Source organism: Dipteris shenzhenensis, chromosome 33 (assembly GCF_047967505.1).
Source record: "Dipteris shenzhenensis isolate YYH24624 ecotype China chromosome 33, Dip_SZ_1.0, whole genome shotgun sequence".
NCBI classification, from domain to species: Eukaryota; Viridiplantae; Streptophyta; class Polypodiopsida; order Gleicheniales; family Dipteridaceae; genus Dipteris; species Dipteris shenzhenensis.
In genome coordinates this window covers 24,323,088-24,340,839 of record NC_141628.1, presented here as the reverse complement: position 1 = coordinate 24,340,839, position 17,752 = coordinate 24,323,088, and the positions used below count along the sequence as shown (strand labels likewise).

Below are 17,752 nucleotides of genomic sequence, written 5' to 3'. Positions count from 1 at the left end.
GCGGTCACATGATCAAGGATTGCAGAAAGAAGCAGCAGGACGAAAAGAATGGCACTACACAGTCTTCTTCGAAAGGCAAGGAATCTGCCAACACAGTTGAAACTGAGTTGGAGCTATGGGTTGCAATTGAAGAATTATGCTCCTCAATAGAAGTTTCAACAACGAATGATTCGTGGCTCCTTGATAGTGGAGCGTCCCGTCACATGACCAGAAAGAAGGACTGGTATAGCTCTTTCAAGCCTCTACAAGAGCCCATGAACGTGACGGTCGGTAATAATGCAAAATGCCCTGTGGAAGGTACAGGTACTATCTCTCTTTCCATTCAAGAGGGTGAAACTAAAGAGCTTTCTGATGTATTACTAGTTCCTCAGCTAAAGAAGAACTTGCTTTCGGTTGCTGCGATAACTGATCGCAACTTGGAGGTGCGTTTCAAGAGGATCGGAGCAGAAATCCTTAATGCAACGGGCAAGGTGGTCGGCAAGGCAGTAAGGAAGAACAATCTCTACGAGCTGACGGCACTAACAGTCTCTTCAGGAGTGGGCATCAGTAAGGTATGGCATGAAAGATTTGGTCATCTTAGTTATCCTATTCTTTTGGAAATGCAGAAAACAGGGATGGTTGCACACTTGCCTGCACTCTCAAAGGTTCAGGAACCTTGTGAAGCTTGTATGATGGGCAAGCAACAAAGGAAGGCCTTTCCACATGAGAGCGGCTATCGGGCAAAGGCTCCTCTACAATTGGTTCATGCTGATCTCAATGGGAAAGCTCCGACTCAAGCTTTGGGGGGATGTAACTACTATATGCTTATCGTCGACGACTACAGTAGATACATGTGGGTGTATTTTTTACGAGATAAGGCTGAAGCTCTTGGAAAATTCAAACAGTGGCAAAAGATGGTGGAAAACGAAAGTGGGCTGAAGGTAAAGAAGCTTCGTACGGATCGAGGAGGAGAGTTCCTGTCAAAAGAGTTCGACACATACTTGCACGAGAATGGCATTAAGCGCCAACTCACGACTGCACATACTCCGCAACAAAATGGTGTTGTAGAGCGTCGCAATCGTACTGTCATGGAGATGGCACGATGCATGGCACTAGGTAAAGGATTGCCTAAGTCTTTTTGGGTTGAGGCAGTCAATACAGCAGTCTACATCCTCAATCAAAGCTTCACAAAGGCCTTGACGGGCAAAACACCTTTGGAGGCTTACTCAGGTAAAAAGCCTTCCGCTTCTCATTTCAGAACATTTGGATGTGAGTGCTTTGTTCATGTTCCAGATAGCACCAGAAAGAAATTAGATCCAAAGAGCAGAAAGTGTATCTTCATGGGCTATAGCCAGGAGTCAAAGGCGTACCGGCTATATGATCCAGAGGCAAAGAAGATCGTGGTCAGTCGTGATGTGGTGTTTTGGGAACAGCCACATACAGTGGAGGAGGAGGTATGCCCTTCCACTTTATCATCAGCCGTAAAAGTAACTCACCTTGTGCCCGTATCTAAAGCAGAGTTGCAGAATGAGGAGGAGTACTTCGAGGAACAGACTCCACCAACACCACAACATGCCTTGGCTCCACAAGGTAAGCCACTTCCAAAGTGGGCAAGGCAGCTCTTTGATGAGAAGAATCCGGTTCCAGACTTGGCGGAGTCATCTCTGCAGATGGACTTCGACGATCAAAGAGGATAGAGGAGAAGAAAAGGGCTTCTGAACACATAGTCAATATGGCCTTGATGGCTGAGATTATGAAAGTTCAAGAGCCTACGAATTTGGATGAGGCAATGGGCGATCCAAATTGGAAAGATGCCATGCAAGAGGAGTATGACAGCATCATGAAGAATCAGACTTGGGACTTGGTTGATCGTCCAGTAAAAAGGAAGATCATTGGTACCAAATGGGTATGGAAGGCCAAGTACAAATCTGATGGATCTTTGGAAAAGTACAAGGCTAGGCTTGTTGCACAAGGATACTCTCAAGTTGAAGGCTTTGATTTTGAGGATTCCTTTGCTCCTACAGCAAGGATGACAACTATTCGGGTGGTACTTGCCTTGGCTGCTCATAAGCAGTGGCCGGTGTTTCAAATGGACGTGAAATCTGCGTTCTTGAATGGACATCTCAAGGAGGAGGTATATGTGTTCCAGCCACCAGGATTTGAGGTGCCCAATTCAGAGAACAAGGTTTGCAGACTAAAGAAGGCATTGTACGGGCTGAAACAGGCCCCAAGGGCATGGTACCAACGGATTGATAGCTTTCTCATATCTATTGGTTTCTCAAAAAGTGCTTCTGATGCTAACCTGTATGTTTGTAAGCAGGATGGCAAGTATGTGGTAATAGTCCTTTACGTGGATGACTTGATCATCACAGGAGATCATGAGAAGATGCTGCAACAGTTGAGGGAGTCGTTGAGTTCCGAGTTTGAGATGACAGATTTGGGGCTCATGCACTTTTGCCTCGGCATTGAGGTTTGGCAAAAACCTGGCAGGATTTTCATCTCTCAGCAGAGATATGCTCGCGAGATCTTGAAGGCATTCGGTATGACCGAGTGTAAGGACGTGGTCTCTCCCATGGAGGTGAATGGTAAGCTCTCAGTGGAGGATGCATCACCACTTGTCGACATCAAGGAGTATAGGAAACTTGTGGGGAGTCTCATTTTTCTGTGCAACACTAGACCTGATATCAGCTTTGCAGTTGGTGTACTTAGTAGGTTCTCAAATCAACCTCGAGAGAACCATTGGAAAGCAGGGATGCATGTGCTAAAGTACGTGAAAGGTACACTGGAGTATGGCATTACCTACAGAGCAGGGAAGACCTTGGCGGGTTACTGTGACTCAGATTGGGCGGGAGATTGTGATTCTAGAAAGTCAGTCTCTGGATATTGTTTCTCACTTGGTTCAGGAGTGTTCTCTTGGATTAGCAAGAAGCAACCAACAGTGGCACTATCTTCGACGGAAGCTGAGTACAAGGCAGCATGCATTGCTGCTTGTGAAGCAGTTTGGCTAAGGAGGATCCTGCAAGACATAGGAGTTCCAATCGAAGATGCGACGGTTCTAAAATGCGACAATCAGAGTTGCATGGCCATCGCAAAGAATCCTGTGTTCCATGCTCGTACAAAGCACATAGAGATCTAGTATCACTACGTACGAGAGCTCATCGAGGATGGAGTCATAGAGCTGGAGTATTGTCCCACAGAGGACAATTGCGCAGACATTTTCACGAAAGCTCTTGGGAGTGATTTATTGTTGCGGCATCTACATCGACTCGGCATTGGTCCGAACACGTAGTTCATCTTCGGGTGAACATTGAGGGGGGGTGTTAGAGTTAGCTCAAATGTCCACCTCTCATGTAACCCACCAATATTCTGTGTACCCAATGTTGTAAGGCCCCCATATGAGGAGAAGCCATGATGGGTATCGGATATTGGGAGGGATCCCCAGTTTAGACACTGGAAGGGGTCTTAGAGTAGACCAGATGGTTATGAGACGGCTTAGGAGCCAAGAGTAGATACCCGTCTGCACAAAGGGGGGGTTCGAGGGGACGATAGCCCCCCCGATAGCAGGGGGTCCGGGGGGCGCAGGCCCCTGGTGGGGGTCTGGGGGCAAAGCCCCCAGCGGCAGGGTCTAGGGTCTATGCGCGATCCTTCATCTGCCCGCCGGCATGTTTTCTGAAGGGTCGGCTGGTCTTCCAGGCCGACTGTCTATTAGGCCGACTGCCTATTACAGGGCCGACCGTCAACCACTTACACTATATAAGTGGCCACCCCCTATCATCAGATCACCAGTTCTTCACGCTCATAGTCCTCCGTCCAGCATTTGTCTAGATCACCATCGAAGCTCTGTCTGTAGAGCGCACGGGTGGACAGCCAACCATCAGTTGTATCAACAGTTTGGTATATCATAATTTTTTGTATTCTCTCCAGCTTTCCATCGTGTACTTGCGTTTTGTTGTTATCTTCCGCTGCGTACTATTTTCTTACACCCAGGTGGTGATCTTGCCACCTCCTCCAATTCACATGTGGGGAGTAAATGGTGCTGCTTTGTCCCTGGAGACTAGATGCTTACACGAGTCGGCACACATCATCGCGTGTGCTCTACTTTGCTCATGTCGTGTGTCCACGATTGATGGCTCTGTTCTATTCTGACCTAATGGTTCTACTTTGCTCTGCTTTGCTCGACCCCGCGACACGCGTCGAGTGGTCGGGATAGCACCGAGTCCTAGATCTGAGGTCTCCTAGATGAAGAGAACAAGCTCTCATAAGAATTTTCAAGAAAGAGACAAAGTGGAGAGGAGGAGGTGGAGGTGAGGAAGAAGATGATGATGTGGTAAACTAGGAGGCTAAGGAGTTTTCTAGAACCTACATTTCTGATACCAATGTTGGGGAGACATGGGAGAGAAGAGATGCATCATGACAAGGGTTGAGAACACAAGAGAAGACCAAAATGTGTATTCTATTGATTGTGAAAGACAAGCCTCTCATTTATAGAGTGGGAGAGAGGGTGTCCTAGATCATAGGCACCTCTCATACATCAAAGGAAATAAAAGGCACCTCTCCTACATCAAAGGAAATCAGCCCTACATCATAGGGACTTCCTAAATCTTTGGCACAGAGGGCGCCTTGTCATGCATCGGCACCTATGTCATGGTCCTAGACACCTCATAGCACTAAGTGTTCTACACAAACACACACACACACACATTCTCTCTCTCTCTCTCTCTCTCTCTCTCTCTCTCTCTTTCTCTGTCCTTTAGTCTTTTAACTCTTTGGCTTTTTATATGTACCTTAATTTGTTAGATTGGGATAAGCTCTTTCTCTCTCTCTCTCTTTCTCTCTCGTTCTTTTTATCTCTCTCTCTCTTTCTCTTGTTTTCTCTCCACTCTCTTAAACATTTACACATACTAATACCTATTGTTTTAGGTGATCGTACCATAGTTAATTCTAATGGTGATCTGTTAACGATTTATTAATTTGATAACGACATATGTTCAAACATACACGTGTGACACTCACACACACACACACACACACACATGTGAGTGCTAGATGCACACATGGCCGAGTACATGGCCGAATACAGTTGACTATCCCTAAGGGTTAGTTGATGGAATCAATTAACCACGTGCCATCCTCCTCCCTCCCCCCTCCCCTAATAATGAACAACCCGAGCATGGTATGGCTTGATGCGGGATACATGAGTTGTGGTGTAGGTATGACGATCGTTCAAGAGCATAAGTAGTCTTATCAACTAGATGAAGTATCTGGTACGAGTTGACCCATTTGGAAATAAATTTCTATGCTAAGCCTTTCTTATAAGTAGGCTAGTAAAGCATAACGAGATTGCCCAGTAAAAGGCAACGGCATGATGGCAACTGTTACAGAGACGTCGTTGGTGACTTTAAGACTAGTAGATATGTGCTATGGCATTCTTGGTGGAAAAAATGAGGGCTTCTTCAAGAAACTAGGCCCATTCCTTCACTTCATTAATGTGAACTTTGTTGATAAATCAGAGTTTGAGCCACTTCTTGGGAAAACACGGGGATGTCCATACAAGGATTCAAAGGGACTAATTCGAGTAGATTCGTGAATGGCAAGTAAATAGGTAGCGACCACGTAAAGCTAGGCTACATCACATTTGGTGTGGGTGGGATGCACTTGTTGAGCCACTTAGTCAAACCATGTAGTCAGGGTAATAAGGGCTTGTGAACTACTCTTTGATATGGAGACAATCAATAGCGAAGGACTTGTGAGCAAAAATTAGATACTTGGTAAGACATAATTTGCTCTAGGTAGCCATGAGAAAGAAGCCTATAGCTTAGTAAGGACCTTTTAAGAAACCCAAGATGGATGCCTAGTAGGTTCTCGTGATGAAAAGCACGCAAATAAGGAGTTTAAATTTTAGATGGAATGTCAAGGCAGGGTTGAAAGGGGGGTTATGATAATGAAGGAGCCCATCAATCAATCAGTAGTGGAATGGGGACCTACCATCGAGGAGATGCACAATGAGGGCACAACTGATAGGGTATTATTGTTGTTCGTGACGTAGATTGATGGGGTGAAGGGAGAGTATTGGAGACAGTAGGGACCGAGAGGGGGTTCGTAAAGGCTAAGTTGAGTGGTCGTGATGTTGGATAAGGCATCAGCGACGGCGAGGTTGGATTTACCAAAGTGATACGTCATCTGAAAGACATAATCCTAGAGAAGTAGGACCCAATGCGCAAGACGACCTTGAAGATGTTTTTTCTTAAACAAACCAGTGAGGGCTTCATAGTCCATCTGGATCTTGAAAGAATTACCATGTAAATATGGGTGGAGCTTAGGCTCAGTGCACATGACAAACTATCCTTGGATGCATCAATGCGGACGCAAAATGGTTTTAAGAGGTCAGGGTGATGCAATCAGGCATCCTCTTGCAACAAATGGTGGAGTTGATCAAACGCAGACTGGTAGCAGGGGGTCCGATGAAACTTTGCATTCTGACGTGAAGGCGCCAACTCGAGCAAGTTCACCGATGAAGCGAGAGCTCATGCCAAGGAACTGTTGAAGAGCCCAGACTATGGTTGGAATAGGGAACTCGCACAATGCCTTCACTTCGTTAAGATCAGGGCGGATACCTTCAGTAGAGATAGTAAAGCCTAAATACTACAATTGAGATTGAGTCCCAACAACACTTCGATGGATTCTGGCACAAGTTATATTGTTGAAAGAGATGAAGAACTTGGCAAAGGATCTACTTGTATTCATCCCATGTTTTTGTATGCATCAAAATGTCATCAAGATAAACAACTACCTTGTCCACCATGGTGAGATCATGTAAGACGAAATTCATGAGGTGCTAGAAAGTACTTGATGTTAAAATGATACAACCAAATGGAGTACAAAAGTCAATACCTTGATTTAAGGTGCCTTGTGCACGCCCTTGATTGAGGTTCTAAGGAGATTCGATGCATCGCGTGAGGTGTCCCACTTGGCACGCGTGTTGAATAAGGGCCCGTGGGAGCTTGTCAACCGTTAGATGGGGAGGTAGATCCAAAGATGAGGAGTAGGCGCCTCACCTACACTCTTGGATGGAGATGAGATTGAAGGGTGGAAAAAAGGTGCTTAATGTGCACCTTTAGATCGACTAGGATGATCCAACGGACCAAAATCCAATGCATATGAACCATTGGATGAAGTACCAATGGATCTACACCATCCGAAGGCACATGACACGTTCCACCTCTATTTAATGAATGTAAAACCTTCCCATTATTTGCATTTTACAAGGTCGCCTTTAACTTGAGGATTAGGAAATTCACCCATTTCCTAATCACATCCTTATGAGGCCCAGCCCCAACTTCCCCTTATCAGTGTGAGTCGCAATTTGGAAGATGAGGGTGCAATGGGGGACCAGTTGCGCAGCACCTCAAGGAGCGGAGTGGAAGGCTACACAACTTGAGCATTTTGGCCCGGATTGACATCCATAGGGATCCAAGAATCAAGGAGGGAGGCAGAGGTGGGAATTTGGACCCTCCTTTTGGAAAACTTAATATGTTGTGCAATGAGTAGGGCTCCGCCAACTTCGTTGGTCCCTAATCTTGCATCCTTTGGGACACCTTGGGATGCAGTCTAGGCGATAGGACAAAATATATTAGGATCATGGATCATGTTGGGATCCATATGCATAAGTAAATGCGTAAATTTCTCCCCAAGTTGTCATCCGAATTCGGTTTGGGATTGATGGAGATCTTGGAGTTGAGTCAGGGCATCCTTTACGGAATTCGTGCTACCAAAAGCTGTCGTCGTTGCAGGCACTAAGTGAGGCCAAGAAGCTTTCATTGCCAGGTCTAGTTGATGCACCAAGCTGATGCCAACCCTTGGAAAGAAGGCTTAAGCTTTTCCATTATCTAGACGTTCGTACGACCATTGGTGGTTATTTTCCAGATAAGCAAAATCGTGAAGCCATAAGCAGATGTCTTCCTCTGCCAAGCGAGAGAATGGCTTTCCCTAGAATCGTATCTTGGATTGGAGGCCTAATAAGTTAAATGAGCCATTAGGTTAGCTACATGGAGATTTGACTCCACCAGCTAAGGAAGGAGCCAAGACTTTCGTTTGGACATTGGGTACCTATGAGCTAGCGTTAGATGTCGTATTCTCTAGACCCATGGAGGTGGCGAGGATTACCTGATGTCTCAACCAAACAAGACCGTAATAAACTAGCAAGATTATCCCTTCGACAGAACAGAGATGCATTTGAAGAAGACGGTAGAGGAACAGTATGAAACACCAAAACAGTTGCCTTTCCCTTTCATTAGGAATACAATAGTCTGTAGGTTGTTGGTCCAATCTGGATGCCAACTGGGGAATCTGATCACATGGTAGAGTATGGTTGAGTACCCTTGAGGGTTAGCTGATAGAATCACTTACAGTACTATGACCACATCACATATTGTGTTCCATTCTATATTTATTAATGATGGGCGCATCTAGGTAGTGGTTACCCATGGCAAATCTTGATTTGTAAATAGTTTAACACTGTTGGACATATTTCTTCATACTTTTAAGTCATTATACTTTAAGCAACATCGGGATTTCCATGTGAACTTAGTCATGGCTCACTAGAAATACCTTTATGCCCTAGCTAGGGTTCACATTAGCTTCGTTTACTAATATAGACCAATTTGTTGAGGAGAGATTAAAAAGAATTCCGCATATCACAAGCCATTGACCAAATCCATAAAGAGAAATGCTGAATTTAATTTAGTATTTTATACAAAAAGCAACCAAGTTCTTCATGGAATAAATGGATATCTTTGCATGGGATTATAGGGGATACCATTTGCAGTGTGCTAGCGTGCATATTTTCTATCCATTTTGAAACATCTATTAAATCTTTGTTTAGTTGTATATATAGTCACCAAAAAACATGTTTCATTAGGCCGTCAAGTCGAAACCTGATGAAAGGTTTCTACGAAACATGCAAAATGTGGCACTTCCAGATGAAACGTCATTTTTAAAAAAAAGTAATTTTGTATTTTTTTTAAATTGGTGTTGCCTTTTTTTTGGGGGGGGGGCTTTTTTTTTCTCCTACATGTATGTGTATTTTTTATACGTGTATCGGTTTTGGGTTTGTTTATCACGTTGTGTTTGTATGTGTATTTTTTTGAATGTGTATGGGTTTGTTTGTCACGTAGTCTATGTGAGCATGCTGTGCAATATAGTTCATGTGTGTGTGCATTGTGTATATAGTTCAAATATGTGCACTATAGTGTATGTGTTTGTGCGTGTGTGTGAGTTGAATCTTGATTGAAATATTAAAATATGCATTGTACTATGTAGCTTGTGTGTGTGCATACCTCGGTGCATACTTCAAGTATGTCCACTATAGTGTATGTGTTTGTGTGTGTGTATCAGTTGAATCTTGATTGAAATATTAAAATATTCATTGTACTATGTAGCTTGTGTCTGTGCACTGTATTTTGTAGATTGTGTGCATGCGTGCATGTGTGCATGCGTGTGTGCATGTGTGTGTGTGTGTGTGTGTGTGTGTGTGTGTGTGTGAGAGAGAGAGAGAGAGAGAGAGAGAGAGAATCTCTATATAATTATTTAATGTATATTAATAATAAATTATACTATATAAAATATTTTATGCATTTCTAAGTGAAATCTTGGCAAAGTCTTGAAATGTACTAAACAAGACCTATGACATGCCTTTCTAGAAACGTTTTTGGTGACACTCATTGTAGAACTCTTCGTTATTGTGCGTGTACTTTGGCAACACATGTGTGCACTTAAGAGTGAGATTTGATTGATGCATTGCATGATTCTTGGGCATACTTTTCTGATGCGAGAGTGTTGGTATGGCAAGCAATGTCTATTTGTTTTATTAACATAATTATTGCAAGCGGGTCAAAGTGATTTTGCGATTTTCATACCTAAGAAAAATGAAAATTCCAGAGTTTATTTATATTACAAGAAGTTGAATAATCATCTTATTACCGATCCTTTCCCTTTACATTTCATAAATAATACTTTAGATAAGGTTGTAGACCATGAAGAGTATTCAAATTTCAATGGCTAGAAATATGAAGAGAGAACAATCTTGATTATAGAATTGGCAACCTACGTAAGTAGAGTAATGATGTTTAGATTGGTTGTTGAAGAATGCACCTCCAACCTTCCAAAGGTTTAGGGTTGGAACCCTCAAGAATAGTTTGATGAACTTCTTGAATGGTTTATGAACTTCTTGAATGGTTTATTAATATATGGAAAAAAAAAGACCATCATCATGTATATCTAAGGAAAGTATTCCACAATGCAGAGAGGCACAATTTTCACTCAATCCTTTCAAATCTATACTCTGCATGTTCTTGGGAGTTCTTTTGGGTCACAACATAACATGAGAAGGAATCACGATAGATACAAGAAAGATTGAAGTAACTGAAAAGATGACAACCAAAGAATTTAAAATAGGTAAGGTCATTCCTTGGAGGATTTATAAAAAACTTTGCACAAGTGGTGGAACCTCTATATTAGGTCTCTCAAAAAGAAGAGAAATTTGTGTGGAATGAAAGCAAGGAAAAGGCTTGTCTAGTGCTTTGAAGTTTGGTTACAAAGGCACCCATCTTAAGGGCTTAAGGACACCAAATTAAGATGTGATATTTTATGTGCATTGCCATCAGTTCAATTTTGGATAAACCAAACATAAACCTCAATTTGTCATTTTCTATGCAAGCAAGATGTGGAAAAGAAATATAGCATCATTAAAAGGAAGGCTTTGGGGGCATGGTGTACAATGTGCAAAAGTTTAGACATCACTTGTTCAACAATCCTTAATGCTCTCACCTAATTTTTACATTAGTTTTCTTATATATACTTTCCATCTACTTATTCTAAAGGCCGTTAATATCACCAAATTACTTTATACATGAGAACGGTAATTGAAAAGAACTTTTCAAAGTTTTGGGGGGGGGGGGTATTCATTACTACTCACTCACAAGGGCTTACCACTAGGCTACATGAAGATGTTATGAAAAAAGCAGGATACAAGGGTTTTGCATTCTTACCCTCTTAAATAAGAGGGGAGGGGTCCCCTCCCCTCATGAGTAGAGGGAAGTCCTCATTAATGACTCCTCCTTACCCTCCCCTTGCCTTTGCACCCTTCCCCTCCTCCTCTTTCCACTAATTAATATGTTTTGAACACTTTTCAACCTATATTTGCTCAAGGATCCTTTTGTATTCTATGGAGATGATCAAGCCCTTCGATATTTGACTAACAAAACTATAACACAAGGGTAATTTACGAGGTGGATGTTGCTACTTCAAGAGCTCATCTTTACTATAACTCATAAGCTAAAGATACACATCACAACACAGATTATTGGTCACAGTACCCTTGATGAATGTCCTCAATTCATTTCTAGATGCATAAGTATTCCTAGTAGAAATGGATGATGATGGCAATCAAGTAATCACTCTGTATCTGTCTATAATAAATTTTCCCAAGGAAATGAATAATAACACACACAAAATGTTTGTCCTTAGAGCCAAGAGGTATTCTTTGATTGGAGAACAATTGTAGAAAAAGAATGTAGTTAGTGTTCTAAGAAGGGAGGTAATGAAGCATGAGAAACAAAACAATGAATTTTAAGGGAAGCTCATCAAGGCAATCCTTCAAGTGGGTATATGGTAGGGAAGCCCATTCAGGAAATCCTTCAAGTGGGTATATGGTGGTGCTATAAGGAGTATTGTAAACAATGTGATGTTTGTAAGAGACTGATGAATTTGTCGTACAATATAAGATCTCCACTACATACTATTATTTATGCTTTGGGCAAGCATAAAGGACAAACAAGGTAATTGAGTCTATCATTATCACTATCAAATGAAAATAGGAATGACTGAGATAGAAAATTGAAGATGGTCCTATGACTTACAAGATGGCCTTAAAAAACCATAGATCTTTCTAACTGGCTTTTGGCCATGAGGCGGTAGTCTTGTTGGTTACAAAGCTTGTGGATTGCAATGGTGCATGGAGTTGGAGATGTAGATAGGTTACAACAATTGCTTCCGATGGATGAGATAAGGTTAAGAGCTCAATCTCTTGTAAGGAGTTATTCAAAGAAGGAGAAAGCACCTAGCATTCAAATTTTTTATGATTCATGGGATCGAAGATCCTCTCCAATGTTCTACTACACTTACTTGGCATGCTAGATAAGGCCAAAAGATTTTGAAAAGGATATGTTGGTTCTCCTTTACAAGTCAAGAATGGGGCTAAATCTCCTATTTGGATAGATAGGACCGTACATCTGTGATAATGGCACCTTTTGATTACAGGATTTGGATGGGCCTTGTGTGGTAAATGGATTAAATATAAAACCTTTTGTACCTTCCATTAGTAATCACCACAAAATCACCTATGAAAGTCCATCACATTTCGACTCAATGCATTCTCTCTCACACATGGACGAGTTCAATCAAATGAATCAAGAAGCACTCCACTTAGGGCTTGTTCACGTGAGGGGTCTGGTTTGCAAAATTCCCCCGTCTTTGTTAGTCTGTACTTGAAAACCGTTTGGGGTGGACTCTTACTCTAGAGCAGGGGCCTGAGGAGCAACCAGGCCTGCAGCTAATGATCTTGCCCTGTGGAACTTTTCCTAGTTGCGTGCTTGCATACGTGCCCCGACCAGTTGCAACTGAATGGAAGCCGCCGGCTAGCTGATTTGCAAACTACGCCCTTTGTGTGAACATAATCAATGGAACGAAATGGACATAATGCATGATTAACATGCCCACTCTTTTTTAAAAAATTTTACGTTGAATTGAAGTTGAAAGTGCCGATAGCAAGATAGAATCTTGAGCTGCCCCTGGCACATACACACCCACACATTTTAGCCACTGTCCACTCTTAAGTGGCGATCTCATCCATCATTCCCAAAAGCTCTATTTGCACAAACATATTCAAGAGGTGCAAATTAGCTTCTCAATTTTGTGCCAACTCCCTACACTTTTGTCTCAATTTTGTGCCAACTCCCTACACTTTTGTTGCGTTGCTAATTTTGTTGCCATAATTTTTGTCATGGACATGGAGTAGCAAAGCATAAGCAAAAGTCTACAGCAATAGATAGAAGGGCCTGCATGGTGCTGCAACTTCCATGGGACATCTTTGACGAAGAAATCGATCAGTTTATTCGACGAGGCGATCTCTACCTTTTTGGTTGAGGGTAAACTGATTGGCCCAATTTAGCTCAAGTACAACACAGGCAACGACACAGTGCTGGAATTGTCAAACAAAGAGCGCGACGCACTGCTCGACTCCTGCACGTTTAAAGGGGATCAAGGGTTTTCACTTAGTGTATAAGCCCGTAAACGAAGAGTGTAAATGAAGAAGCTTGAAAACACGCTGGCTAGGTTTCTTGTTGCAAAGGCAATAAAGGCCTCAAAGGGGGCCATTGTCAATTGATCTTTGGAAGCAACGCCGCAGATACAGGATTAGACGACGAAAACCAGTCTAGCATATAAGAGGACACAATTAAGAGGAGTCGGGCAATCAACCTTAGGCCATGTTAATTAGCGTCCAAGCATGTCCCATGTTCACCTCCTTCCAAGGTCCCATAAACAACCCTACTTCTCCTGGATTGGGGAATACTTCTCGAGGCCAACCAGCATGAGATCATAACCGCAAGCAAACATCATGGGTTGGTTACAATTCCTTCTCACTGACGGACCTTTTGTCGTGGTCATCTAATAAGAGTGTTGTTCTGTGTTTTTTGCAGACTTGTACGTTCGGTTTTTTGGCATTAGATGTGTTATTTAAAAGAAGGATGCCTAAGCAATGTGTTATTTAAAAGAAGGACCGATATCGAGCACAAAGAGATGAAGCCAAAGAGCAAGATAGGGAGCCCGTCAATGAGCTGGACAGCAAGGCAGCAGCAAATGGTGGATCCAACGACAAGTGAAATTGTTATTGTAAGGATAGAAAAGCAGGAGCTGCAGAGGGAAGTCTTAGAGGTAACAAGGCATTTCAGTGGCACATCAACTATAGGAGGACACAAAGAACATCCTCCAGTAACTGCAAGAGAATTGTGATTCTCTAATGCAAAGAAACTACAATGGCAGGTAGAAAAGGGAATGCTGGAAGGGACAAAGTTTCCATCTCAAAGAGGAAAATGCTAGAACTCCAAAAAACCATTTGAAATCCAAGCAACTCGGCCTTTGATAACTTGAAGGCATCAAGGGGATGCGACAAACAGACAATTGGAAGAGTTAATTCATCTTATGATGACGCCTTTCAAGGTTCATTGGCATTTCAAGGCTTCAAAGGACCAAGAACCTGACCCACATACTGGGGCCATCAAACATGGACAATTGCACAGGTTCCATAATTATCTACAGGTAGAGCAAAAATTTAAGGCTTGCAGACTAAAGACACTGAGGAGCAATTTAGGCCCAATAGTTCTTGAGAAAGAAATTCTATAGATTTTAACTGGTAAGAGGCAGAGAATAGAGCAAGAACAACCTTGAGAAACTACCAGCGACAGATTAAAGCCCCCCAATGGAATACTGTGCAAACTACGTAGAAGCCCTTGAGGAAGCATTGCCTCGACTTGTGGTTATAATCTTCATTAAAGTAATCAGATACATGGAATATATGTGGAACAGCCTGAAGGCTTCGTTTAGAAAGGGAAAGAGAAGTTTCTGCCCTGATTAAAGAAGGCTCTTTATGCCTAAAGCAGGTACCCAAGGCATGGTATGCAAGGATAGATGCACATTTCTTTCAGAGGATTTACGAAAAGTTTTGCTGATCCAAATTTGTATTTATTTCAGAAAAGGAAATGATCTAGTGCTTGTTATTTTGTATGTGGTGATATCCTCATAATTGGTAACAATAGGGCACATATTGTACCAGCGAAAGCTGATTTATGTAAGTCATTAGAGAAGATAGACTTGGGATTGATGTATTATTGTTGGGGATTGGGATAGCTACATTGCTGGGGATTGAGAAATGCTAGCTATCTAGCAGGAACATCCTCTCACAGGGTAAATATTTCGAAGAGGTTCAATATGCGGAATTGCAAACCTATGTATGTATGTATATGTATATGTGTGTACATACATATATAGTAATTGTCATCTGTGTGTGTTGGGGATTCTTTTATACATGCAAGAGGAGCACTGCTTCAAGCTTGGGAAATCTGGCCCAGATTGGCATGGAGGGGTGTTTTCCTTGGAAAGTAGTTGGCTGCATGGAGACTTGAGTTCATGCAGTGACAAGTGGTGCCATGGATCATGCATGGCTCTGCCACATGTATTATGCTATCTCACAGGCTGCCATGTGTCCTGCCAGCTCATGGGCTGCCTTGTGCCCAATGCCACATGTTACGGCTGCCACAACAGCATGCCACATCAGCATGCCACGTGTATAATTATGGACTTGTTTTGTTAACTAAAGTGACAAATCTCACTCATGTGTTTAAAAAAGTCACAAATCTCACTCATGTGTGATATTTATCACCAAAAATTTATAATTGATCTATGGATCATCATTCAAAAGATGCTATAATGCCACAAGGGTCAAGTGCTATTGTTTTTACAGCCAAATGCCACAACTGAAGGCTGCATGTAGTCTAGAGATAAAGACCATAGGAAAGCATTGTCACATTTATGGATGTGTGATCGTATCTCATGATTGAGATGCAATCTACAAAATACAATCACACCGTATTGGGTTGCAATTGCATCCCTATCTCCTGCTCATAGAGGCCATTTGACTACGCCCGTGTGCTGGAGTATGAGTCTGCATCATCTATATAGACTGATCTCACTCTCAAGCACGAGTCATACATGGCAAATCTCAGAAAGGGTGCACAAAAGGGCAGCAGCCCTTAGTGAGGCTCTTTGTGAGTATCGTTTCTTTACCAATGGAAGTTACATGAATGGTTCCTAGGCATATCAGAGAATTTTAATAGGCCTCTTTCAATTCTTGTGATGGATCCAAAGAAACCATCTCTGGCTATTTTTTGATCTTGCAGGAACGCGGGTATTTTTCATACTTAATAATAGAAGTCTTTTTCATGGAAAAAAAAACAATTGATACTGGGTATGAATTCAATTTAAGGCATCGTCACTGCCTGCATGTCATTGCTGAATATTTTAATTTGTAATGTCATTAACACATCCATAAATTATATTGACTAGTGCAATCTTTAAATTTGGAGAATCTAATTTTCCTCACAGGTTTTGAAAACACAATTATCTGCCAAGAAAGAAGGTTTTTCTGATGTGCTCTACCTAGATGCAGCAGAGAACAAGTACTTGGAGGAAGTCTCTGCTTGCAATATTTTTCTCGTAAACGTGCATATGTCAATCTTTTTTAAAGTTTCTTGTGCACATCTTGTGGATGCTATCTGTGAAAGTACATTGTCATTTTCTTTGGAGGTACAGATTGATTGGGCAAGAGTTTGGGCAATTTCTTCTATAGCAAGAGTGATATAGGGTTTTCTCTGAGGTTGTATTGCTTGGCATTTTAATTGCTTGGTGTTACAGGGAGACGCGGTGGCCACTACTGAACTGAAAGGTACAATTCTTCCAGGTATCACAAGGAAAAGCATCATAGAGCTAGCCAGAAGTCGTGGCTATAAGGTAATGAATCTGTAGAATTAATTCCAATTTACCTCACAGAAAAGGAACTGAACAGGAAACAGAAAGCATGATGTACATATGTTACCTCACAGAAAAGGAACTGAACAGGAAACAGAAAGCATGATGTATGTGTGTGCATGTGTGCATAGCTTTGTGAAGAAACATAAGCATCAGGTCAAGACTGGTCTCTTAAAATCTGGGACGAATGTCAAGCAGAAGAGTCCACATGTATGAAGTGTTGCCTCCAAGGTGTGATGTAATATTCGATGAACATTGGTTTTTCTTAAATTGAAGGTTGAAGAGAGACGAGTATGTGTGGATGAGTTACAGCATGCAGACAAAGTATTCTCTACCGGAACAGCAGTCGTGGTATCGCCTGTTGGGAGTGTTGTCTTTGAAGGAGACAGGTATATTTGATGGCATGTGTCTCTGTATCTTTAGGTGGGTTTAATTATTAATTATTAAACTATTATCAGCAGTTGTAGCAACTGCCTAGGAGCATCTAATGGTTACATGGATGTATAAAATACTTGATGCTTATTTGTTATGGCTTCAGGATAAGTTACGCAAATAAGGGGCTGGGAAGAGTGTCTCGAGAGCTGCACTCAGCTCTAACTAGCATACAGCCGGGTCACTCAGAGGATACAATGGGCTGGACAATGCAGATATAGGTAGGCATCCACAGTTTGCACCTTGGATTTTTTTGTAGCTGTTGATATTGTATGAGCCCGATGGGGGGATCTAAATGGTGGATCCGTGGGTGATATGAAAACCTCAGAGATGGGAGGAAATGGGTTTGCAACGTGACATTAACCTCTACTAATTGCTCAATATAGCAGCATTTGATTTCCAAGCATCTGCTACATTCGAAAGAGTATCAGAGGGCTTTGTGGAGAACTTTTCTGTAATAGGTATCTTGACTAGTGTTGAACGTATCTGCCAAATCTGCTAGTTCAAGCTTTTCAATTCACCCATGTTGTCTCTAATGGTTTCTTTGTATGAATCACCCAAGCATCCAATAACTTTGCATCAGAGCTTTAAAAAAAGATCAGAGGACTTGGTTGTTAACTTTTCTGTAACTCTAATTTAAATTGCTCTAATTTAAGCTTTCATGTCACCAATGGGGCCTGTAAACAGTGGGCTGCTGCTTACC

General features: G+C 42.1%; 1 protein-coding gene across 1 annotated transcript; it reads left to right on the top strand.

Moving 5' to 3' along the window:
• Window positions 1-13,866: 13,866 nt before the first annotated feature.
• Window positions 13,867-17,519, top strand: LOC147879860 (branched-chain-amino-acid aminotransferase 5, chloroplastic-like). Its single transcript, XM_087371617.1, has 5 exons — window positions 13,867-13,968; window positions 16,195-16,305; window positions 16,504-16,599; window positions 16,894-17,006; window positions 17,156-17,519. The coding sequence occupies exons 1-5, from the start codon at window positions 13,867-13,869 to the stop codon at window positions 17,268-17,270; spliced, it is 537 nt and encodes a 178-aa protein (XP_087227743.1). The 3' UTR covers window positions 17,271-17,519.
• Window positions 17,520-17,752: the final 233 nt, after the last annotated feature.